Genomic DNA, 27,049 nt, shown 5'->3' with positions numbered 1-27,049 from the left:
GCAGATGGGACCAGCTTGGCCAGGCATCTTGGTCGAAATGGACTAGTTGGGCTGAAGGGCCTGCTGTTCGACTCTATTTTCAGGCACATTGTGAAGGAAAGAGATGTTAAACGGAGAGATTTATGGGAGGAATTCCTTACTGGAGCTCCTTGGCGGACAGAGACAGTGCTGCCAGCGGTGGAGGGATTAAAGCTAGCAATGCTGGAGAGCCGAGAATTAGATCAGAGCAGCCTGCCCTGAGGCTGGGGCTGGAGTATATCATCAGCGAGGCACGGGGACACAAACACTGGTAGCGTCTGTGAAGTTCTGGCTGAGCTGAAGCAGAAGGAGCACAGCCAGGACGCTGACTGACCTTCCTTGCGAGTGTACTTAGCAGCGCGGCGCAGCGCCGCACCGCGCCGCTTCCTCCCAGCCTCACGTGCGGCCGCCTCACCTCCCAGCGGGGCTTTGTGTCCCTCTGCATTCGCCCTACCCCTGCCTGTCCGCGGCCTCGGGTCATAGCGGTCGCCGGGCGCAGGGTCGGGGCCGCTCACAACTCCTCCTCCACGGCAGGCCTCGGGCTTTCGGCGGGCTTGAGTAGCGGGCGGCTTCCCGGACGCTTGGAGGTGTCGGGATAGGAGCGCAGGTGGGAGGGGGTGTCCGCGGTGAGTACAGGCCGGCCGGAGGATGAGGCCAACGTGGTTCTGGGCAGGGAAAACGTGGGGAGGGGTATGGGAGACGGGAGAGGGGTAGTAGATGGTGGAGGGTGAGAGTGGGAGGCTGGCTGGGGTACCGTGGGGTAAAACCACAGGGAGAATAGGGAGTGAGTAAGTGGAGGGGAGAGTGTGTGGGGAGGGGTGGGGGGGAGTCAATAGTTGAAAGTAGCCGGGGGAATTGGATGCTGAAGAGGAAGTGTGGGAAAGAGAGAGAATGTGTGGGGGGGGGGGGGGTTAGGTAGGTGGTAGGGAAGGGTGAATAGGAAGCCTGAAACTGTTCAGCAAAAGTGGGGGATTATGTGGGAATTGAGGTGAAAGGTGAGAAGGAATTAGAGAGGGAAGATGTGGTGAATAATAGGAAATGAATTGTTGTGAGGGCAGGGAATTGGGAAGTTGGCTGAAGTGAGCCTCTGAGGGATTGTGACAGGAAGAGGCTTGTAGGGATTATAAAGATTAGGGAAGACAAAAGGGAGAGAAAATGAAGTGGTTTAAGAGGGACCATGAGGTTGTGAAAGAGGTGGGTAATGCCTGAGGTGGGGTGAAGCAGAGAGTGGAAATGGGTTAAAGAGCTTATGGTGAAGAGGGAGAGGAGGGTAAAATTAGTGAGGATATGTAAAGCAGAAGGATAGGGAATTGTGTTAGGGAGGAAGTCTGAATGGAGGAAAGGAACAGGGATGTGTGAGGGGAATGGAAAGTGGGCTGTTGGAAGGAAGGAGGAGTGCGAGGGCATCGGTGAGAGTAGGGAGCTCACGGGGAGAAAGTGGAAAGGAATGTGGAAATGGAGAGAGTTTGAAAAGGCAGGAAGGTGAAGTGGTTAATAGGAAGGGTGTGAGAAAGTAAGAGAGATTTTGAGGGGGTGAATATTGAGAGGAGTAATAAGAGAGGGAGTCTTTCAGAGGTGGGGAGAGTGAATGTGGTCAGTGGGAATGACAAGGGTGAGCATTAATGAGGAAAGTATATGAGACAGCCATGGGGGGAATATGAAAGTGAGAGAGAGGAAAGGGTATCGGAGAGGGATATCCTGGATCCATGTTGGCATGACTCTTTCACCTATTTCCTTCCAATAAATGTTCAATGATATTTTAAATATTCTTCACTGTATTATGACATGTCTTTAATCTTTTCAAGTTGAAGCATAAACTTGCCAAATCTGGTTTTCTACAGATAGCACCAATGTTAGTAACATCATATTTTTTATATATTAGTTACACGTGAATCTTTTCCCAGGAAACTGATATTCATATGAGGGGATTGTATACTAGTACATGAACTACCTGGGTGTGCACCTATTCTTAGAGCTCCAAGGGCTGAGCAAGATGTGTATTAGTGCTTTGGCCTCCTGACTTTATGGATGTGATCCTTGTTTGTCTTGGTTCTTGGTTCTTTAAGAAAGTTGACCTATGCTGGATGGTTTCTTTGGTGACTTTGACAATGTGCAGTGATTACCTTTGGAGTGATAAAACTTGATTCCTTTTTATGAAGAATATGTCAATTATATAAAAACAGCGTGGAGTGTGACACACTTCCCAATGGAATTTCTGCTATGTATGCAGCTGAAGCATCTTCCTTATGACTTTTTTGTCCTTGTGTCTAGAATCAGTCCTTAGCTTCCAAATTTCAGAGCTTACAATATAAAAGGGGGTTTGTGATTGTGGTATTGTGAATGCACACTGTCACTGTCTGCCTATTTATAGACAGCTGTGCATAACTTAGTGCCTGAATGTCTGATACAGACTTATGAAGAACATTCATAACACAGTGGATAATTGGAGCCAAGTGTCATAACAACTAATCACCTAGTTGTGGTAGTATGTTGTACACCTGCTGCTGCCATAGACTTGATGTCTTTGGAAACACATATTTATCAACAGACCAAATCTGTGAATGTGTATGCATGTCTGTGTTTTAATATTGTAAACAGGGAGCAGAGATACACGGTTACAAATTTAAGCCCCTTTCCAAAGCCCTTGAACACATTAATTTGATATGGGTCTCTATTGTGGACTGAGATTGGGAAGGGGACAAGGAAAGGGTAAATCATGGTTGGAGAAAGGGAGAGAAGAGGGAGTGGGAAGCACTAGAGAAACATTCTGTAATGATCAATAAACCCAATGTTTGAGATCTCAGACAATGTCTGGGGTCTCAGAGCTGGGTGTGTCTGCACCCGCACCACCTCCCCGTTCCTCACTCTCCTTCTCTGTCACCTGTTCCACACCCCTCCGGCGCTCCACCTTTGCTATTCCCAACATCTGTCGCTCCCACCAGATTTACAAACTCTCTCTCTGCACCACAATGAAAAATACAGTACTGTGCAAAAATCTTAAGCACCAGCAATATGTATGTGCTCAAGACTTTAACACAGTACTGTGGCGTGGTTGGCATCCAGCTGTCTTGAAGTTCAATGGGTGATGATCATCATAGTCACAACCCTGGGTGGAAGGTATGGAGATCCTGAGATGCCCAGTCGGCAAGATCCTCCTCTCGGGCTCACCAGTATAGTTCAAAAGAAAGCTTATGAAGCAATACGTTTGGCATCAGTTTGTCTGCAGAAGCGGCCAGGAGGATGTTCAATGACGTCCAGCCGCCTGAGGGGCTCCCCTCCAGATTTTCTGTCTGGGTTTACTCCTGTAGCCTTCATCTCTCCCGAGGCTGCCCACAAGGCAGTGGGGCTATTTACCCATAGCTGGGGATCTGGTAGACGAGCACCAGGGCGTGTCCACGTACTGGTGCTACGTGTGCAGGGGCCAGACCTCCTCCCCATCCTCTGTAGTTCAGCCTGAGTCCGAAAGGAGTTCAGTTTCCGTTTGTAGCCAGCGAGGATGCACTACATGAGGCTTGCTGTTGGAGAGGCTGTGTACTGGCAGGGAGAGACTTACACACTTGGCTCTCCTTTTTGCGAAACTGCTAGTCAGTGGTGGAAGCTGAAAGTGAGAGCGACAAGCACTAGTCACTACACTACCACACTAGACAAAAGGATACAGCAGGATATAGATCAGATGCAAACATTAACTGCTGTTCTCTCCATAAGTTCTGCCCTGAATTTCCATTTTTTCTTTACACTTGCATTTTCCCTTCTGTTAGGAAAATGTCAGACTCACCACTTCAAAATATCACTTTTGCCTGGCCTTTCATATAAGCTGATAATGTGAAACAGTCAGCAGGTTAGGCAGCATATGTAGAAATAAGAAACACTTAAAGATCAGGTCAAAGTTCTGGATGTCTTTCTGTTAATGGTTCTATGGATCTTCAGCAGGTAGTTCCCAGGTTATGGTAGTGTTCTGTTTCTGAGATCTGTTTGTAACCTGAATGATTGGTAAATTGGAAATGAACAACAGTGTGTGCGGCGTTGGGGGGTATGGTCACAGAAACAGAGTAAGCAGGCATGGGAATAGCTGCTGCCAACTGGTCTCATAGTCCCAGTGAGCAGACATCCCACCTCTCCCGGAAGTTCCGGGAGTCTCCTGCATATTGATAGCGGCTCCCTGATGCCTGCAAATTATATACAATATCCCAGAAATCAATTTTTTGCGAGAGAGAGAGAGAGAGAGAGCGAGAAAGAGCGAGCGCGCGCGCCATTGCAGAGTGTTCCAAAAAAAGAAAATATAAAATGTACGTCACCCAGACTACCCTAAAGTCTACCCCTGCCTAATAGGGGTCAAAAATAATGACAGTGTTGCTCACTACACTGTTTGCAACAGGGACTTTTCTGTTGCCCATGGTGGGTTAAGACTGTAAAAGACATGTTGTGGTGAGTTTAACAGGTGTCATTTGTTCATTAGCATAGCCAACATTATTTAAACTAGCTGGCTGGCTGCTAAGGAGCTACTCTATTGCAGACATCCCACCTCTCCTGTAGTCTCCTGCAAACTGATGGTGCTACCTCCCTGAAATGAGTTTTTGCAGGGTGGGATGTCTGCGGTGAATGAGCACGGGGAGTCCGCTCAGCACCGCCATCTCTGCTCAGCTGGATTGCTGAGGGTCAGGTGGGGGGGAGGCAGGGAGAAATCATAAGGAAATTCCCTGTTCCCACCCGACATAAACAGTCTGCAGCCTCTATCACAGTGGTTTCCAAAATGCTTGTACGGGTGTGTTTTTGTTGAGTGTCCATAACCCAGAGAGGACCTGCAACTATTTAGCGTTTTTTATTGGTGCTACCTTTATGCTGTTTTTCCAGAAATTTCTGTTTGTATTTCAGAATTCCAATGTACTTGATGTCCACTTCCCTGTATTGGCAGGCGTGTTCTTCGGTCTATACTGGCTGAAAATACAGAGATGTTGCAATAAAATTAGGTCAGCAGCTAATTTCACTTGAATAATACCATGCAACAGAAAGCAAAGTATCTTCGAAATGTTTATAATACCGGCATGAGATGCCTCAAAACAATTATCGCTCTGCCGAAAGATCTACAAAAAACGTGTATTTCCTTATCTGCTCCACCTGCTTTCGCTCCATCTCCCTTACTCTTCTCACGCACACCCTCAGCTTCTGCCCCAGTTTCTGTCTCAGCTCTGCATTATGTTGGCAATTAGCATCTCCTGTTTAGGCAAAAGTTAATTACCATTTAATTCAGGAGTGGTTTTCTCAGTGGGTGTTTCAGACTGTTTCTCTGATATCTCCATGATCTTCTTCTACAGCAGAAATTCAGGGGAAATTATAAAATATACAAACATATACTAGATAACTTCTACACTCTTGACCTAAATCTACCCTGTCTTAATAGAAAGGAAGTGAACTTGGGGCCTAGCATCTTGTGAGGAAGGGTGTAAGTGAATGGAGAGACTGGATAAGCTGAGGGCTTTTTTTTTCTTTAAAGCATAGGACGATGCAGGTTGACCTTATAAAGGTATATAACATCTAGAGGGTAATAGATAGGGTGAAAGAACACTGCCTTTTCCCCAGCAATGGGAGTCTAAAACCAGAGGGTATAGATTTAAGGTGAGAAGGGAAAAATTAAAGGGAAATTGAGGGGAAAGATTTTCACACAGAGGGTAATAGAACAAGCTGCCAGAGAAGCTGTAGAGGCAGGTGCAGTTATAATGTTCAAAAGGCATTTAGGCAGGTACATGGAAAGGAAAGGTTTAGAGAGGTATAGGACGGACACAGGCAAATGGGACTAGCTTGTGTAGGTAATCTCGTCGGCATGGATGAGTTGGGCTGTATTACTTGGTTACTCTTGTATTCAGTGAATACTGGAAGTCCTCAAAAAAGACACCACGTGACACTGGGTTCACTTGTCAGCTATGGCAAAACAGTAGCATCCTCACCTCTAAAGTGGCTTCCACTGAAGAGACGGGAGCACAAAATCCAAGCAATGCTCCTTTACGCGAGTAACAGTGCCAGGAAAAATCATTAGGCATATATGCCAGGCCTATATTTCATAACTTGGAGCTTCTGTCAATATTTTGATTGAATAAATGCTGTACCTTTCTGTGCCATCTACCCACCTACATTTTTGATCAGTTTATATTAGAAATCCAGCCTCATTCAGATTATTGGCCTGATATCCACAGCTCCCTAAAGATGGCAACACCAGTAGAGAGGATGGGAAGAAGATGTACAGCATACTTGGCTTCATTGGTCAGGTCATTAAACATAAAAGTCAGGATGTCACATTGCAGCTGTATAAAACTTCCCTTAGGCCACTTTTGGACTATCGTGTGCAATCTGGTCACTGTGTTACAGAAAGGATTTGGACGCTTTGGAAAGGGTGCAGAAGAGATTCAATAAGATATTGTCTGGATTAAAGAGAATTAGCTATAAGGAGAGGTTGGACAAAATTGGATTATTTTGTCAGTAGTGTCAGGGGCTGAGGGAGTGACCTGATAAAAGTTCATTAAATTATGCGAGGCATGGAAAGGGCAGATAGTTTTTTTTTCATCCACTGTGGTAATGTCAAATACTAGTGGGCATAGGGTTAAGGTGCAAGAGGGAGTTTAAAGGTGAATTATGAGGAAAGTTTTTTTTTGGTGTGGAGTGATAGGTGCCTGGATGTGCTGCAAGGGGAGGAGGTGGGAGCGGATGCAATAGCAATGTTTCAGAGCCATTTTGACAGCCATGTGAACAGGTTATGGAAGGATATACACCGTATGCAGGCAAATGAAATTAGTTTATATTACAGTGCTCAGCGCATTATGCTCTAACAGATATTGTGGACTAAAGGGTCTTACTGTGCTGTGTTGTATGTTCTACATTCATGACGTTCTGGTGCAGTGTTTATTCCACAATCAACCTTAGAATAGATTTTCTGGTCCTCTCCTTTATGTTTGTGGAATTTTTGTCTAAATTGATTTTTTATTTCCTATGTTTTATAAAAGAGGCTACACCTTCAAAATAGTATAATATGCTTTTGTAAAGGGCTTAGGAGCTTGGGAAAAGCGCTCTGTCAAAGTAAGTTTGCTTTTTCTTACTTGGCCATCTGAGAGCTGATGATTGTTATTGAAAGAATTACTGATGACCTCCTGTAAACCAATGCTGTTCCTTTGATTGATGAGTGACTTCATTTCTTCTGTGGTTCTTCCTTGGAACTCATATGTTTACAATATACTGCCACTAATAACCTAAAAGACTGAGTTTATCATTGCTGTCCCCAGCTTTCTCTAAAGATGGCAGGTATGAAAAGAAAAATCGAGGATAAAGATCCAGACTATGAAGATATCTCGGTCTGTCATCAGAACAAACGGTGCAAAGAGATTGAACATTCGGGTGAGTATTAGCCAACGTTTCATTTTGTGTGCGCAGAAGAGGAATATCCACGTTTTGATAAATTGGGTGCCTATTTTGAGTTTTTCAGTGGTGTGATTAGTAGTTGATTATTGCTTAGCATTCTTTATAAGTATTATATAGAGAATATATTTAAGACTATAAGATATAGGAGCAGAATTAGGCCATTTGGCCTGTCGAGTCTTGTCTGCCATTTCATCATGGCTGATCCATTCTTCCTCTTGACCTCAGTCTCCTGCCTCTCCCTCCCTATATCCCTTCGTGCCCTGACCAATCAGTAATCTATCAACCTCTGTCTTAAATATATGTAAAGGCCTGGCCTGTGGCAATGAATTTCATGGATTCACCACTCTCTGGCTGAAGAAATTCCTCCTCATTTCCATTCTAAAAGGGCGCCCCTGTATTCTGAGGCTGTGTCCCCTTCTGGTCTTAGACTTTTCCACCATAGGAAATGTCCACATCCACTCTATCAAGGCTTTGCAGCATTCGATGGGTGTCCATTAGGTCATCCCTCATTTTTCTGAATTCTAGTGAATACAGGCCCAGAGGCATCAAATGCTCTTCATATGACAAGCCATTCAATCCTGGAATCATATTTATGAACCTCCTTTGAAACCTCGCCAATTTCAGCACATCCTTTCTAAGATAAGGGGCCCAAAATTGCTCAGAATACTCCCAAGTGAGGCCTCACCAGTGCTTTATAAAGTTTCAACATTACATCCTTGCTTTTATATTCTAGTCTTCCTGAAAGGAATGCTCACATCGCATTTGCCTTCCTCACCATAAACTCAATCCGCAAATTAATCTTTACAGAATCCTGCACAAGGGCTTCCAAGTCCCTTTGCACTTAATATTTTTGTATTTTCTCTCTATTTAGAAAATAGTCAACCCTTTTATTTCTTCTACCCCAGTGCATGACCATATACTTCCCGACACTGTATTCCATCTGCCATTTCTTTGCCCAAAATCCTAATCTGTCTAAATCCTTCTCTGGCCTATCTGCTTCCTCAAAGCTACTTGCCCCGCCATCTATCTTCGTATTGTCTGCAAAATTTGCAAAACAGCCAACAATTCCACCATCTAAGTCATTGATATATATAATATAAAAAGAATCTGTCCTGACACAGACCCCTGTGGAGCTCCACTAGTCACTGGCAGCCAACCAGAAAAGGCTCCCTTTATTCCCACTCTTAGTTTTATGCTAATCAGACACTGCTTTGTCCATGTTAGAATCTTTCCTCCAATACCATGGGCTCATAGCTTGTTAAGCAGCCTCTATCCAGCTTGTTACTTGTTACAATTCTTTGAAGATGTTTGTCAGGCAAGATTTTCCCTTGAGGAAACCATGCTGATTACGGCCTATTTTATCATGTGCCTCCAAGTACCCTGAAACCATGTCCTTAATAATTGACTCCCAACATCTTCCCAATCACTGAGGTCAGACTAATAATGATAAATAATTTTCTTTCTTCTGCCTCTCTCCCTCCTTGAAGAGTGGAGTGACATTTACAATTTTCCAGTTGTCAAGAACCATTACAGAATCCAATGCTTCTTGAAAGATCATTATTAATGCCTCCACCATCTCTTCAGCCACCTCTTTCAGAACCCTGGGGTGTACACTATCTGGTCAATTGACTTATCTACCTTCAGACCTTTCAGTTTCCCAAGAACCTCCTTTTTGTTGTTTACGCGTTTGATGGTTTTGCTGTGTGGGATTTTTCTTTAAACAGGTTCTGTGGTGTTTGTTTTTCTCTTCCTTGTTACTACATTGAAATTACTATATTATTTTGTAACCTGTTCTCTGTGATGTCAGACTGTGGAACCATTAGTTCTTATTTCTGCGTGCTTGTTGTTTTGAAGGAAAATTCAATGATCTGAATTAGGAGCTTACAACACTGAAGGAACTCATTTGGTTGATGGTTTGCTAAAATGATCCAAAACTTAATACATATAGTCAAATTAAAGACTACTTTTGAGGCACTATCCGATTTAATTTTCCTAGATGAGCCCATTTCATCTTACCTAATATTTTGGAGCAAGTTCCAATAGCTTCTGAGCTTTTGTACCAACTTATGGGATCTTGAATCTTTGCTAGAACCTCTATCATTTTCAGAAAGTAGATATTGTAGTTGTTCATTGCTCCAAGAATGATCCAGCTATGGTTCAAGATAAGTTTAACATCTCTACTATTTAATTCTATCCATATACGCAATTCTTCAGGTTTTGAAAGGGTTTGCCACCATAGACACAATTTTCACTACAAGGAAAGATTAGAATTGGAGTTATAAGTATCATTGGATCCTGCTCAGCATTACCTTTACAAAGGGTTGATTTATTGCATCAGTTTTGTCCTGCAGTCAATGCTTACAGGTATGTACCTCTCTCCCATCTGCTCTTTTAAGAATATCTGCTCTGACTGCACTGTGCTGGATACTTGGTATGAACTGTGCCATGTGTTGCTGTTCCAGTAACAATGGAGCAGTGGTCCCATTGCCAATCGGCTCTGTGTGAAGTGAGCCAGGAAGGCAATGCATAGTGGCTCCAACCACAAACAAGAGAACATTTACAGATTTTGTAAATCTGAGCACCACAAATAAAATGCTGGAGGAACTCAGGAGGCCAGGCAGTATCTATGGAAAAAAGTACAGTTGATGTTTCAGGCCAAAACCGTTTGGCAGGACTTTTTTCCCGTAGATATTGCCTGGCCTGCTGAGTTCCTCCAGCATTTTGTGTGTGTTGAATGTATTGCGGCTGCCTGTGACAGTTGACGTTAAGTGGATTTGGATGTCAACTCTGCAGTGTACTTCTTTTATTCCAGTAATTCAGTCAGAGCAGTTGTAACACTTGGATTAGGTAGTGTTCTGGGTTTCGGTAACCCTGATCTAGGCAGGTAGTAGTGCGAGGTAAAACTCAGTTAGATTACTCTCTAGAAATGTCCCTTCCTCCATATCACTGCTGAAAACATGGAAAGGTGGTGTTCAGCAATAGTGGCTCTGCAATCAAATGACCTATGAAGACTGGTGCTATGAATCCTTCTTCCATCTCACACACCTTCCAAATTCAGCAACTCACCATCATCAGGTAGAAGTAAGTGAATGCTGTTGATGTTTAGCCTCAGTGATTTTACATCCTCTGCCTCCAGCTCTACATTTTAGTCTGTCGGTATTCCATTGTGTGCTGGATGCACTACTTCAGTTACAGAGAGGAAATGATTGTTTTACTGAAACTTTGACTGCTCATCTACTCAGTGGTGGTTGGAAGGAGAATGGATCTTTAACTAAATTAATTGACATCTGCACTTAGACGATATTCTACGTTCAGAATTCTTCTAAAAAACGAGTTGATATCATTGAGTTAGTTGTATATCGGCTTTCAGAAGGGATTGGCAGTGAGACAGGCATTAACCTAATACGAGGTGTTGCAATGAACCAAAAGTGCTGACTTTTTGCCTTCTTCAAAATGCAACAAATTAGGTAAACAAGACTACTAAATCCCTCCTACTTCTAAGAAGGACTTGCATTTTTGCAGCACCTTTCATGACCATAACTTGTCTCAATTTGCTTTACAGCATGTTAATTGTCTTTTGCAAATATTGGAAACATGGAAAATACTTTGTCTGCATCACATGAACAGCAGTGTGTTCGGACCAGATATTTAGTGATGTTCAAGGGATGTCTTTTAGACAAACACCAGTTTAAAAACTGCTGTGACATGTGCATCAGAGAGGTGAGGTCAGGTCGTCATTTTAACATTTCAGCAGGAAAAAATACAGTCTGCCCAGAACCCTGCACAATAGTTCAGGTACTGTCTCACTCATATCTTGTCCATCTGTAACATGAAGTTCCAACTCTTGTAGTTAGTACCCTGTCCAATGAAGGCAATTGTGCCAAATACCACCTTCACCACCGTATCTGCCTGTGTTATCACTTTTGAAGAATTAAGTACTTGTATCCTTAGGTTCCATTGTTATAATTTCAAGGCAGTGTTTTTCCCCTATAATATTTAGCAGGTCAAATGTCTTGGTACAGTTTTTGCATTTTTTTTTTCCCTTCAGTGTTGACTAATGGATGTTGGAAGACATTCTGTCGGATAATTTTTCTCTGAAAACTATAGATTGGCTCTCAGCCATGGAGCAAGGTAGAAGCCAATAGGAGAGTTGTTCCTGCTAGACAATTACTTGGAAACCAAAGGAAAACATGCTGACGACAGAAATCGGAAATGAAAAGCAAAAAACCCGAAATAAAAGCAAAGATGTTGGAATCATTCAGTAGGTCAGGCAATATCTGTGCAAAGAGAAACAGAACAGGTTTCTAGTCAAAGACCCCTCAGAACTGGGGAAAAGAGAAGACAAGTTCATTTCAGGAAGTGAGGAAGGAAATGGTTGGTGGTGAACAGCCTCCTTGGAATGCTGGGTGAGAAATGGAAGAAGTGCTTGGTGGCAGAAAGTTGGTGAAATTGGTGGCTATTGCATAGGATGGTTCTGCTAAGTACAGAGGCCTGGTGGAAAGTGAGGAATTCTTTTCTGGCACTATAATGCATGAAGGTACAAGAGGCTGCAGGTGCTGGAACAGGCAATATGCTGGATGAGCTCAGCAGGTCAGGCAGCATCTGTGGAGGTTGAGGGTGGGGGTAAGAAATAAGGAATTGTCAGCATTTTGGGTTCTGATGAATGGTTTCAACCCAAAGCATTAACAGTTCTTTTCTCCCACTGATGCTGCTTGACCCGCTGTTCCATCAGCAGACTTTGTTGCTTTGTAATCCAAGAAGAGGCAACTAAAACAAGTCTAAGAAAGGAAAAGATGAAATGTGAGTAAGACTAGCCAAGAGTATAAAAGAGCAAAAGGAAGGTGAGAGTTGATACTGGACCGCTGGAAAATGATACTGGTGAAATAGTAATGGAGGACAAGGAAATGGCAGATGAGCTTAATGGATACTTTGCATTATCTTTACTGTGGAGGTCATTAGCAGTGTGCAAGAGGCCCGTGAGTGCCATTGCTATTACAAAGGAAAAAGTACTAGGCAAACTCAAAGATCTTAAGGTGGACAAGTCACCTGGACCAGATGGACTACATCCCAGAATCCTGCGAGAGGTTCCTGAAGAGATAACGGATGCATTGGTCATGATCTTTCAGGAATCACTTGATTCTGGCGTGGTCCTGAGGGCTGGAAGATTGCAAATGTCACTCCACTCTTTAAGGAGGGAGGAAGGCCAGTCAGCCTAACCTCAATGGTTGGGAAAATGTTGGAGTCTATTATTAAGGATGAGGTTTTGAGGTACTAGGAGATTAATGATAAAATAAGTCAAAGTCAATATGGTTCCTGTAATGGGAAACCTTGCCTGACAAATCTGTTAGAGTTCTTTGAGGAAGTAACAAGCAGAGTGGACAAAGGATAGGCAGTGGATGTCATGTACTTGGATTTTCAGAAGGCATTTGATCAGGTGCCACGCATGAGGCTGCTGAACAAGATAAAATCCTAGGACATTACAGGAAAGATGCTGTCGTGGATAGCGGAATGGTTACAGGCAGGAGGCAGAGAGTGTGCCTTTTCTGGTTGGTTGCCAGTGACTAGTGATGTGCCTCAGGGGTCAGTATTGGGACCACTACTTTTCACATTGTTGTCAATGATTTAGATAATGGAACGGATGGCTTTGAGGCAAAGTTTGTGGATGATAGGAAAATAGGTGGAGGGGTGGGTAGTGCTGAGGAAGCAATGCAATTGTAGCATTTAGACAAATTGGAAGAATTTCAATATTGGGAATTGATATTCCCAATATTTCAGTATTAGGAATGATATGATAATGAATTTTGGTAAAAGGAATAATAATGCAGAATATTATCTAAATGGGGAGAAGTTTCAAACATCAGAGGTGCAGAGGAACTTAGGAGCCCTTGTGCAAGACTCCCAGAAGGTTACTTTACAGGTTGAGTCTGTGGTAAAGAAGGCAAATGCAATGTTAGCATTTTTTCGAGGAGAATAGAATATAGAAGCAAGGAGATAATACTGAACCTTTATAAGACACTAGTCAGGCCGCACTTGGAGAATTGTCAACAGTTTTGGGCCCCATATCTCAGAAAGGATGTGTTGTGATTGGAAAGAGTCCAGAGGAGGTTCACAAGGATGATTCTGGGAATGAAGGGGTTACCATATGAGGAGCGTTTGGCAGCTTTAAGCCTGTACTCACTGGAGTTTAGAAGAATGCGGGGGATCTCATTGAAACCTACTGAATGTTGAAAGGACCTAATAGGGTGGATGTGGAGAGCTGTTTCCTATGGTGGGAGTTTGCAGCATTGGAGGGCACAGCCTCAAATTTGAGGGCCAACCCTTTAGAACAGAGGTAAGGAAGATTTTTTTTTAGCCAGTGAGTAGTAAGTCTGTGGACCACGGTGGAGGCCAAGTCTGTGGGTATATTTATTGCGGGAGTTGATAGTTTCCTGATCGGACAGGGCGTGAAAGGATATGGCGAGAAGGCTGTATGGGGTTGAGTGCAATCCGGGATCAGCCATGATGGAATAGTGGAGCAGTCTCGATGGGCTGAATGGCTTAATTCTGCTCCTGTATCCTATGGTCTTATGGTAATACATGACCCTGTTTTCTGACTCAAGTTCTTCAAAAGAAATTGCAGGATAAAGTAAATCCAAAATATTACAGATACTGCAAACTTGAAATATAAAGTTGAAAGTATTTAGCAGGTTAGGCAGTATAAGTGGAAAGTGAGAAGGACTTAATGTTTTAGATAAAATACCTTTTGTCAGTTATGGGGGTGAGAGAATGTAAGTTGTGTTAAGTTTGAAGAGAATGTGAGGAAAGAATGGATAGGTCAAAGAGTGAGGCCAGGACTGCAGTGTTCATGAGTTATATAAATCCCAAGTTCATGGGATATTTAGAGGGTGAGGAGCTGTATGTGCATTGTAAATGGTGAGGTGATAATAGGACATTCCCAGGAGGTCAGAATGTGCAAACAGGAAGAAAATCTGTACCAGTGTTCCAGACAGATGACAAGCAGTGTACAATTCTGATATAGACAACACAAAATGAGTAACCTGCCTTTGGAGAAGTCAATATCAAGCTTGGAAGGCTGTGAAGTGTTCAAAACATCAAATTCACCTGGATGCATTGTATACTCATAGGCTTGGTATTGAGTCCTCCAATTTCTGACAAATCACTTTCTCTATTTTGGCCATTGGCCATTCTCCATTTTTGAATCTTATCTACCCTTGTCCATAATTATCTTGAAACTAGTGGGATTATGATCACTAGATCTAAAGTGTCCCCCTACACACATTGCTGGACATGTTCTGCTACTTGCAACACATTGCACTTCTTCATTTATATTATCATACCTGATAAATCCCTTTGGTAAATTGGTTTACTATTGTCACCTTGAAAAACTTTGTTTTGCATACCTTCTATACAGATCATGTCATCACGCCAGTGCCTTGAGATGGTACAATGGAAAACAAACATGATGCAGAATAAAGTGATGTCCTCTACAATTTATACAAGTGACAATTCCTTTGACCTATCCATTCCTTCCCTACCTTTCCTCCAACTGATTTTTCTGTCTTTCCAAGTGCTGACATTGAGTCTGTGACCTGAATTTTTGGCTCTGTTTTTCTTTGCACCGATGCTGCATGTGCTGCTGAGTGTTTCCAGCATTTCCTGATTTTACTGCAGGGAAAAGTAGCTGAGAATGTTCATTACAAAATTAACTATGCCACTAACCACAATAGTTGCTCCAGATTTTTGTTTTTGCTGAAACCCTGTTCAACAAGTTTTGGTTTTGAGTGCCATTGCGTGTGTTTCTAATGATGTACAGGCAGTCCCTGGGTTACGAGCGAGATCCATTCCTAGGTCTGTCTTTAAGTCGAATTTATAGGTAAGCCGGAACAGGTACATACGGTTCTTATTTAGCGTCAGTTAGTCAAATGTTTGTCTTAGTATATAGTATATATTTTACCTTTCTATGCATATAAAACAATTAAGAAACACTTCCAAATACACTAAAACATCTTAAACATAATGCAGTACATAATAGTAATGCGGTAATAATAAAAGTAACTACATATGGTACTGGAGGCTATGACTCCCTGATCCATTGGCTGAAATAGCGATGTGGTGTTGGGGGGGTAAAAATACGACCTTTACATTGGGGTGAAGGTCATCAAAAGTGCTTGGATGTCCGGGTGCGTTGTCAAGCACAAGGAGAATCTTGAAAGGAATTTTCTTGGCCAAGCAATAATGTTCAACAGCAGGGACAAAATGGTTCAAGAATCAATCTTCAAAGATGGCAATTGTAACCCAAGCCTTTGCATTTGCCTTCCAAGTAACGGGAAGAGATGTCTTAACGATACGGCAAAGTGCCCTCGGATTTAGGGAGCGATACACAAGCAAAGGCTTGAGCTTGAAATCCCCAGATGCGTTACCCCCAAGCAATAACATTAGCCTATCCTTCAATGCCTTCTTTCAGGCATTTTTTCCCAAAATAAGCCAGTCTTGTCTACATTAAATATTTGGTCTGACAAATAACCTTCCTCCTCAATAATTTTTTTCAACATTTCAGGAAAATCACTCGTAGCGCTTATATCGGCACTGGCTGCTTCACCTTGCACTTTAATATTATATAAATTTGCCCTCACTTTGAAACAATTGAACCAACCCCTATTCGCAACAAATTCTTCACCACAATCACCTTCACTTGCTGCACGTGCAACCTTTAAATCATTGAAAAGGCTTCGAGTCTTTTCTTGCACTAAAGTAAGGCTAATAGGCATATTACGTTGATTTTGATCATCTAACCAAATTATCAATAGCCTTTCCATTTCAATAATTAAACCATTGCGTCGCTTAGTAATAATGGTAGCTTTATTCGGGGCGGGGCCTTTCACATGCTCCATTATTCTCACTTTATCCTTTAAAATTGTTCCAATCATTGACCTAATGCTTTTCCAGTGACCAATGGCGTTTCACCTCTTTCTGATCGCATTATTATTTCCACTTTATTTTCAATCGTGATCGTTTTCCTTTTCTTTGATGCATCACCAGCACTTGCATCAGATTTACACTTTGGAGACATGGTTACAAGGGTACATAAGAGAAAAATTTAAACCAAATACAAAGTTACACACTCAACACAGTGTTAACGGCAACGTGATCCAAGTTAAAATGACAGACGGCGTGCTCCTTCCTTGAGCCGACGAACAACTGAAGTCGCGCAATGTTTTCAAAATTTTAATATAATAGGCTTTATGGCAGCCCGTAAGTATGAGTTGTCCGTAAGTCGGACGTTCTTCACCCAGGGACTTACTGTATTTCACAGCAGCAGTTTGTATACATTCAAATGAATAGAAAATTGTCTAGCTATAAGTCGGTGTTGGTTGAACTGAGTGCTTCAGGCAGTATTAATGGTGGGAAACAGCTGATGTTTTGGGTCAGGACCCTGCATCGGGATTATGAGGTAGAGGGAAGGAAACTGATATAAAGGTGAACTGGCTTGAGCTCGCAGGTGATACGTGGAGCCAATTGAGAAGGGAGATAACGTGCAGATGGAGCCAGGTAGGTGAGATGGGAGATTGGAGACAGAGACAAGTGATGAAAGGTGATAAATAGAAACAATGCAGCAGATATTGTAATTTGCTATATAAGGAAGGTCATGTGGAAAAAGATGAAGGGGATGTGGGGAGGGGAAAGATAGTCAAATGAATTCAGTTGTGGGAGAGGAAAGGAAAACCAGAAGGTGCAGTGTGTGGATGATAGGTAGATGGAATCAATTGTGGAAATAAAAAGCTTGATAGAAGTTGGATGATGCAATAAGAAAATGATTCAAGACACAAGAGTGAATCAATAACAGAATGGTTTAAAAAGAAAAATATCGTGTTTTGGAATGGCCAAATCGGAGTCCGTACCTTAACTCAATTGAGATGCTGTGGCATGACCCGAAGGGGGCTGTTAATGCAAGGAATCCCAGAAATGTTGATGAACAGAAACAGTTTTGTATGGAGGAATGGTCTGAATTCCTCTTCACTGTTGTGTAAGTCTGATCAGTAGGTACAGGAAACTTTTAGTGGAAATTATTGCTGCTAAAGGAGGTTCTACCAGTTATTAAATACAAGGGTTCACATACTTTTTCCAGCCTGGACTGTGAATGATTAAGCAGTGTATTCAATAAAGACATGAAAAGCACAATTGTTTGTGTGTTATTAGTTTATGCAGATTGTGTTTGTGTATTATTGTGACTTAGATAAAGATCAGACCATATTTTATGAGTAATTAATGCAGAGAACCAGGTAATTGCAAAGGGTTCACAAATTTTCTCTTGCAACTGTATATGTATGTGTGTGTGTGTGTGTGTGTGTGTGTGTGTGTAAAATTGCTGCTTATGAGCAGCTGTACATTAGAAGAGCACACCTGATTATCATCTCTTGTCCTGCCTTCACATACTTTGCAATAGCTATATTGACATATTTTTCAAACACCTGGACATAGGAGTGACACTTGAATTCCCGCTGTCTAATCCAAGAGCATGATAGTTCTTATATCTGTGTACCTTAATGGAATAGTGTTGAAGTTTGTCTTTAGAATACTTTCAGAAATAACATGATGATAGCAATACAGTTTTTCACATCAATAATTCTGCTCATGCATGCAAAGGTCGACAGGTACATAAGTTGAAATTAGAATAACAGGAATTGTTATCAGCTATACCCAATTAGAGGAATAAGTTTGAACTGTAGAACCATAGAACACTACAGCACAGAAACAGGCCTTTTGACCCTTTTTGGCTGTGCTGAACCATTTTTCTACCTACTCCCACTGACCTGCACCTCGACCATATTCCTCCATACACCTCTCATCCATGTACCTGTCCAAGTTTTTCTTAAATGTTAAAAGTGAGCCCACATTTACCACTTCATCTGGCAGCTCATTCCACACTCCCACCACTCTCTGTGTGAAGAAGCCCCCCCCAGTGTTCCCTTTAAACTTTTCCCCTTCACCCTTAACCCATGTCCTCTGGTTTTTTTCTCCCCTAGCCTCAGTAGAAAAAGCCTGCTTGCATTCACTCTATCTATACCCATCATAATTGTATATACCTCTATCAAATCGCCCCTCATTCTTCTCCGCTTCAGGGAATAAAGTCCTAACCTATTCAACCTTTCTCTGTAACTCAGTTTCTCAGGTCCCGGCAATATCCTCGTAAACCTTCTCTGTACTCTCTCAACCTTATTAATATCCTTCCTGTAATTTGGTGACCAAAACTGCACACAATACTCCAGATTTGACCTCACCAATGCCTTGTACAACCTCACCATAACATTCCAGCTCTTATACTCAATACTTTGATTAATAAAGGCCAATGTACCAAAAGCTCTCTTTATGACCCTATCTATCTGTGACACCACTTTTAAGGAATTTTGTATCTGTATTCCCAGATCCCTCTGTTCTACTGCATTCCTCAGTGCCCTACCATTTACCTTGTATGTTCTACCTTGGTTTGTCCTTCCAAAGTGCAATACCTCACACTTGACTGTAGTAAACTCCATCTGCCATTTTTCCAGCTGGTCCAAATCCCTCTGCAAGCTTTGAAAACCTTCCTCACTGTCCACTACACCTCCAGTTTTTGTATCATCAGCAAATTTGCTGATCCAATTTACCACATTATCATCAAGATCATTGATATAGATGACAAACAATGGACCCAGCACTGATCCCTGTGGCACACCACTAGTCACAGGCCTCCACTCAGAGAAGCAATCCTCTACTACTGCTCTCTGGCTTGTTCCATTGAGCCAATGCCTAATCCAATTTACCACCTCTCCATGTATACTTAGCGACTGAATCTTCCTAACTAACCTCCCATGCGGGACCTTGTCAAAGGCCTTACTGAAGTCCATGTAGACAACATCCACTGCCTTCCCTTCATCCACTTTCCTGGTAACTTCCTCAGAAAACTCTAAAAGATTGGTTAAACATGACCTACCATGCACAAAGCCCTGTTGACTCTCCCTAATAAGACCCTGTCTATCCAAATGCTTGTAGATCCTATCTCTTAGTACTCCTTCCAATAATTTACCTGCTACCAACGTCAAACTTACCGGCCTATAATTTCCCAGATCACTTTTAGATCCTTTTTTAAACAACGGAACAACATGAGCTATCCTCCAATCCTCCGGCACCTCACCTGTAGATACCGACATTTTAAACATGTCTGCCAGGGTCCCTGCAATTTCAACACGTCGCCTTCAAGGTCCGAGAGAATACCGTATCAGGTCCTGGGGGTTTATCTACTCTGATTTGCCTCAAGATAGCAAATACTACCTCCTCTTCAATCTGTATAGTTTCCATGACCTCACTACTTTTTTGCCTTATTTCCATAGACTCCATGCCAGTTTCCTTAGTAAATACAGATGCAAAAAAAAAACATTTATTTGATTGGCATGAAACTATTTGCTACATATCTGAATACTTTAATGAAAACTTTAGAGACACAAATTCTAAATAATTATTTCTGAAACTTACAAATGTAAAATAAATAACTAGAGAAGCTTTTATCTGTCGGTGTATTTATTGCAATCTTCAGCATTGAGTTGCATTACTACTTGTTTATTAAATCCACACCAGTGTATACCATGGAGAATTAATAATACAAGGTCTGTGTTCCGAATGGTTATAAAAGATCTCTATGTTGAAAACTACTGAGAAGTTATTGTGATTTCCAGGAGTTTCGTATCTCAAACAGTAACAAGCAAATGAAGAGGAAATCATTTGCTTGTATTGAATGAAGAATCTAGTTCAATGAATCACCTATCAGAGTCTGTGAATTCTTGTTAGGCAAAATTTCAGTGATTCTCACTGAGGTTTAATTAAGTCTTAAATTATTGCCATCATGTTTTTAGTAAATACGGGTACCACATGCTAACTTGCAACTTTTGTGAATATGTTTCTATGCATTCCCGTGTAATTGGGTGATCCCTTCCATTTTCTATGTAGCGCGTGAAGCCACTTTGCAAAAAATTGAAAGTATCATCAAGGAACAGTTTGCTGTGGAAATGAGGAACAAAGAGCATGAGATTGAAATTATTGATCAGGTAAAGGTATATTTTTGATCCAAATTGCTGCTGGAAGTAGGAAACGTGCATAACTTGTCCTTGAGAAATGATGTTTCTTCAATGCTTGAAGGATTCATATCATTTGTAGGTAAGACAATTTTTTAAACAATTGCTTATAATGTAATTGGTTCAATATTTGCTTGTTTATAAAGCGCCTAAGCGAGGCCAGAAGGATGATGGACAAGCTTCGTGCCTGTATTGTGGCCAATTACTATGCATCAGCTGTTCAGTCCAAGGTTACTGAGGTAAGGAGAAAGAACAGGTATTCTGCTTGATTGTATTTTAATTATGTTAGTATTGTCATATGCTTCTGACTTCACTTAGCAGCTGCATGATGACAGCTCCTAGTGGAATTATATAAAAATGGCTCATAATTGATGCAATATTCTGTGCATACAATCAGATAATCATAAACCAAAAATGTCATTGTTTTTAAATTTTGTTTTAGGGCCACTGGGAAAGGCTGGAAGATTATATGCTGGCGGTATTTATTTTGTAAGGCAGAATGTTAACTAATGGATTTGCTTACGTATTTTAAGAAAGGCATTCCAGCAAAGTTTCCATTTTAAGTGAAAATAAACAAAAAAACTAGCTGGAAATCTGAAATAAAAGTTGGAAATGGGCAATGTTTGTAGAGGGAGAAATAGATAATATTTCAAGTCTGGATCAGAAGGGTCTTGCACCAGATAAAGTATTCCAGACCGAAAACATTAAATGTTTCTCCTACTAAAGATGCTGCCTGACCTCCTATTTCTAACATTATCTATTTCTATATTCGCTTTAAGCTGTGGGCTGTAATGCCAGGGGCAAATCATTAGCATGTATGATGTAACATATCCTTTGGATTGTGCTATGAATTCAGTTAGGAGGCGGTAGGGACTGAGGGATCTAATTTCAATTTGTCTTCATATGTGCACTTGAAACTGAACAGCAGACAGTATTATACTTTTTTAAGGATGGCTGAGAAAGTTAAACAAGCTGAATGTACTCTACCTGATATGACAGGTTAAAATATTTAATTAGTAATAAATAAAAAAAAATACATTAGTGTAACATGTACATAGTTCAGAACAGAAACGGGCCCTTTATCTGACCATGGCCATGCCATCATTGAGTACTTAGCTATACTTACCTGATATACTAATATTTGCATATAGTCTAGTATACCTTGGCAATTCAAGTGCTCATCTTTCACTTAAATATTGTGAAAGTTATTTGCTCTTCAAGAAGTGCATTACAGCATGCAATGACCCTCTGAATATAAAAAAAAACTTAGATCCCCTTTAAGCATTTACTCCTCACCTTAGAAATGTGACCTCTGCTTTTAGACATATCTGTTCAAGGAAAAAGGTTTCCTACAATCTCACTAATAATTTTGTGCATCTCTCAGCCTCCCGTGTTCTAAGGAAAATAAACAGTCTGTGTACTTTACTAAAACCTCAGGCTTTGAGTTACAGAGTGACATTTAATTGACCTTTTCCTCTCTTTTGATACTTCCTTTTATCCTGAGCAGTAGAATTTGATCACGTACCTGGGGGTTCCTAGAAAATAAAAGAACACTTTCTCTTTGAAAAGACCCCACAGTCAAGATTGAATCAAAGCCACTTTAACAATTGTACCCAAATTTACTGTGTCACAGAATGTGTTTTCAAAAATTTGTCCAGGGTCTGTATAATTTCAGTTTCTTTAGAGTACAGTGTAAATACTTCCAATGTGTATGTTGTTATTGTGCTGAACTAACCTTTAGATGATCTCTAAATGTAGTACTGTATGTAACTCTTTAAATAACCTTAACTTTGTAGTGTAGCCAGCAAGTTAAGAGTTTGACATTCCAACATTTCTCTACTTTCTGAAGTAACACAAGAAAACAGTGTGTATCCTGATATATTCTCCGGTATATGCTGATAAGAGTTTAATTGTTAGACAGTACTAGCAGTAACAAAGGACAGAACAAAATGCAGGGGATTCCTTTAGAAAGTATTTATTCTGCTCTGTCACAAGAAAACTGCTTGGAGAAAGTACTCAAATTCAGGCACTCCTCTGCTTTCCAAGTGTTAGCTTTTTCTTACAATCCTTAAAATACAGTTTTGGCATGAAATAATCATTTACTTGGCTTTTACTTTCTTTCTCCAAATTTGTGTAGCTTTGACCCTTTGGTTAACTTAATTCTTAATTACACTCAACTTAAGAAATTTGCAACCTCCTGAGGCACTTTTGTTTAATTTGAGTCATACAGTAAAGAAATAGGCCTTAAGAACTTCCTGTCCATGCTGACCATCAAATGTCAACAAGTTTTCCAGATATAAAAAGCAGTACAATTCCTTTTCATTATGTGCTTTGGGTATTTTTGCAATGACCCTGTTTCTTTTGTGACTTGGCAACATGGTATTTTTGGCTAAGCCTTTGGGACAATTCATTCCTGTTGTCACAGAAAGATTGTGTGCAGGGTTTAGTTTTATTCTCTTAATGATATTACCTTGGCTAAAGTGGTCTGTTTATTTTAATCATTTTAGGGTCCAAGATCATATGATCCAACTGTTTTGAACCACCCTGTCATCAAGAAATTTTTAGAATCTCCTTCAAGATCATCCTCTCCAGCCAATCAACGCTCAGAAACTTCATCTGCCAACCAGTCGGAAACTGATTCGGTCACTCACCAAACTGATTCTTTTCTAGACAAAGAGAGTGAACAGGAGCAGCAAACTGCAGCAAATGAAGATATTCATCCCGATGGGTCTGAAAAAAGAGTAGGGAGAAAAAGTGGACAGGTATATTGCCAAGGAGCAAAGCATAGTGATAGTACTTCTATGGTAGTAAAGCATTGCTTATGAATTTTAAGATAACAATGTATTCATAGAAGATGATAAAGCCTCAGATGGTCCTGGTCTGGCAAAATGTGCCAGGTGTCCTCAGTCTTAACCAATGGAAATTGCATGTATTCTCTGTGTGCAAGATTGGCATCCTAATTCAGTAACTTGGCTTGTCCACAGATACACACACATCAAATGGTAATTTGAATGATCAGCTGAGTGGGCATCAGTACCTGGGAGATCATCAGAAAGCTAAAAAGCACAAACTGACAACAAAACAAAAATAAATCTAAATGCATTAAAAAAATTATATCCATATTGCAAAGTTGCAAAAATAATGGGCAGATATTCTCTAGGAAGTATTACTGTTCCTGAAAATAATCCTCCCAAGGGAATATAGAAATACAATACTTATAAAATTGAAACACAGAATATTTGTACAAAAATACAGGGTACTCTTCTGCCACTCTCTACTGTACATAATATTATGCCACTCCAGATTGGATACTGGTCAATATCAATATTTAAATTAAATGTAATGGTTAGTGTTTAATATCCAGATACAGAAGAGGTGTAAGTTAAGACTGATTGCAAGAACTAAGTGTGGAAGTGGCTGAATATTAGTGCCAGACTTAGGTTGCTGGGGAGATGATCCAACTTTGAGTTCTTAAGTTGAGTCAGAAATATCTTCTACTATTCTGTTACTTAAACACAATGAAGTCAAATGTTCTTTACTTTAAGCACATGGCACGCATGTGTTTGCCCACCTTACTGCACTGGGATGCAAAAAGAGTTAATTAGACTGGATATGAAAACTGGCAGATTAATCTCAGGTGAGTTGCTGGACTTTGTCACTAACCAAGTTGGAAGACGATGGGAATTGGATGGTTTTGCTAGAGACCTGCAGTCTTAGTAGGTTGGAAGAGACAGATGAATATGACAAGCCCATGAAGATTAGAGGATAATGTTACATAATGTTTTCTTTTCATTCCTAGGATACTTGTGGAGTCCCAACTCCACAGGAGATAGAACGACGTTGCGCTTACCTCACATCCAGTGATGACCCTTCACGCCTTTATGTAAAGAAGACAATTGTTGTTGGCAATGTTTCGAAGTATGTTGTGGGCTACTTTGGTGGGCTTCTCACCCTTAGGTGCTTAATTGTGCTTTCCTTTTATTGTTTCTTGGCCTTCTCTGCTCAGTTCCTTGGCTAATTTTCTTTTCCTTTATCAGAATCCTTTGGATAATTCTATTTTCTTTCTTAGTCAGACCTGTAACTACTTAGAATTTTGCTCATTTCATCCAAACATTCTGAAGTAAGTTGAGAGGGTTTGTTAGTGGGATCGATGTTACTGCTTTCCTTGGTTGACTCTTTTGAAACACTGCAGGTATATTCCCCCAGACAAGAGAGAAGAAAATGATCCGTCTACCCACAAATGGATGGTGTATGTGCGAGGTTCACGGAAAGAGCCCACGATTGACCATTTTGTGAAGAAGGTCTGGTTTTTCTTACACCCCAGCTACAAGCCGAATGATCTGGTGGAAGTTAGGTGAGGCTTTTTCTCCCATCTCAGGCATCACTTCTGCTAAAAGCTAATCAATCTGGTTGAGTATATTAAATCAGAAAGTCAAGGCAATGGCGCCAGGTGGTTAATCCCAAGCCATGAAATTTGAGTTGCATTCGTAACTTTAATCAAACGTTACCTTCCAGCTGAGGGCCAGCGTGGGTTAGAACCATAGCTTCCTCTACACTTCAACTATCCCTGTAGGTACAGGGTAAAGTGAACTGTCCACTGTCAAATCCAGGTCACGTTCCTTATGGACTCAAAACAGAATGAAGTTCCCTTTGCACTGTATACTGAAATAGACCCAGTTTATTTATGGCATGTATGAAGCAAATTTCCAGATATGTCTCCCCTCTTTTACTACTTGTCTCTTGGACAGCTGTTTTGGCTCTTAAAAAAGGATGTGCAGCATTACGCTGTGGCTCCAGGCTCTCAAAATAGTGGGGGAGTGCATCAAAATTCATCTGGCACTTTAAGCAACACACATAAAAGTTGCTGGTGAACGCAGCAGGCCAGGCACCATCTCTAGGAAGAGGTACAGTCGACGTTTCGGGCCGAGACCCTTCGTCAGGACTAACTGAAAGAAGAGCTAGTAAGAGATTTGAAAGTGGGAGGGGGAGGGGGAGATCCAAAATGATAAGAGAAGACAGGAGGAGGAGGGATGGAGCCAAGAGCTGAACAGTTGATTGGCAAAGGGGATATGAGAGGAACATGGGACAGGAGACCCAGGGAGAAAGAAAAGGGGGAGGGGTAAGACCAGAAGATGGGCAAGGGGTATAGTGAGAGAGACAGAGGGAGAAAAGGGAGAGAGAGAAAAAGAAAGTGTGTATATAAATAAATAAAAAAACAGATGGGGTACAAGGAGGAGGTGGGGCATTAGCGGAAGTTTGAGAAGTCACCGTTCACGCCATCAGGTTGGAGGCTACCCAGACGGAATATAAGGTGTTGTTCCTCCAACCTGAGTGTGGCTTCATCTTTACAGTAGAGGAGGGCGTGGATAGACATATGAGAATGGGAATGGGACGTGGAATTAAAATGTGTGGCCACTGGGAGATCCTGCTTCCTCTGGCGGACAGAGCGTAGGCGTTCAGCGAAACTATCTCCCAGTCTGCGTCGGGTCTCGCCAGTATATAGAAGGCTGCACTTCTGTGCGCTGAAATAGCGGTTTCTGTGTTCTATTACTCTGTAATATTTGATATTTGTGATAAAACACAGCTCTTCATTGCCAGTGAAGCACCCTTGACAGGTGTAGTTTTTGTTTTGTGTGCAAATAATGCATACTATTTATATTAAAACTCCAATAATCCACTGTCCGACGATCTGGCACTTTGCAGTGTTTTTAGTTGTGATTTTTTCCTTATTGAATGATCTTTCTCTTCTAATTTTTATCTTGTACTTAGTGAACCTCCATTCCACCTGACCAGGAGAGGCTGGGGTGAATTCCCTGTACGCATTCAGATCCACTTCAGGGACCTGCGGAACAAAAGAATAGACATAATTCACCATCTGAAGGTAGATGGTTTCTGACTGCCGCTGCTGTTCTTTTGTTTCACTTTTGTTAATTTGTGTTCAGCACACGATCCTGGAGAACTCGAGAGCTAGAAAAGTAGGATTAATATATAGTATGTGTAGTTGATAGTTGGCATAGACAACGTGTGCTGAAATAGTGGTTTCTGTGCTCTATTACTCTGTAATATTTGATATTTGTGATAAAACACAGCTCTTCATTGCCAGTGAAGCACCCTTGACAGGTGTGGTTTTTGTTTTGTGTGCAAATAATGCATACTATTTATATTAAAACTCCAATAATCCACTGTCCGACGATTCAGATTTCCTAATGCTTCGGTATCTGGTTCAGCAGGAGATGGGTTTCCTGTGCACTCCAAAACTCAGCTAGGTCCTGTTCTTCATGTTGTTCCAAAATTCAGTGGGGGCTTGTGTAACCACATTCTTCTGAGGCTCACTGGGGCCCTATTTCCACCCTCACCAACCCTCATTACCATCCCCACTAAGACTTAGTGGGGCATTCTTGAATTTACCAAGTTTACTCATTTATTATAGTACTGAATGATATATCTAAGTAAAAGTAAGTATTTTGGGGTATTTTTAGGTGCAACATCCACTAGTCCAAAAAATTTGTGAATTCTGCCAC

At 41.3% G+C, this 27,049-nt stretch overlaps 1 protein-coding gene across 4 annotated transcripts in view; it reads left to right on the top strand.

Moving 5' to 3' along the window:
• The first annotated feature begins 200 nt into the window (after positions 1-200).
• yeats2 (YEATS domain containing 2) overlaps positions 201-27,049 on the top strand; it is a 173,507-nt gene continuing 146,658 nt past the window's right edge. For 3 of the 4 annotated variants that reach the window (XM_072255691.1, XM_072255692.1, XM_072255689.1), the window contains exons 1-9: positions 201-644; positions 4,891-4,985; positions 7,287-7,398; positions 20,404-20,501; positions 20,675-20,767; positions 23,036-23,290; positions 24,328-24,446; positions 24,721-24,882; positions 26,298-26,409. In XM_072255691.1, the coding sequence (XP_072111792.1) occupies positions 7,299-7,398; positions 20,404-20,501; positions 20,675-20,767; positions 23,036-23,290; positions 24,328-24,446; positions 24,721-24,882; positions 26,298-26,409 (939 nt within the window). In that variant the 5' untranslated portion in view covers positions 201-644; positions 4,891-4,985; positions 7,287-7,298. The remainder of the gene's footprint in view (positions 645-4,890; positions 4,986-7,286; positions 7,399-20,403; positions 20,502-20,674; positions 20,768-23,035; positions 23,291-24,327; positions 24,447-24,720; positions 24,883-26,297; positions 26,410-27,049) is intronic. The other variant, XM_072255690.1, reaches the window with a different exon arrangement.

Source organism: Mobula birostris, chromosome 4, assembly GCF_030028105.1.
Source record: "Mobula birostris isolate sMobBir1 chromosome 4, sMobBir1.hap1, whole genome shotgun sequence".
Taxonomy (NCBI): domain Eukaryota; kingdom Metazoa; phylum Chordata; class Chondrichthyes; order Myliobatiformes; family Myliobatidae; genus Mobula; species Mobula birostris.
Note: the sequence above shows the minus strand (reverse complement) of the source record. Positions and strands in the feature narration are given on the sequence as shown.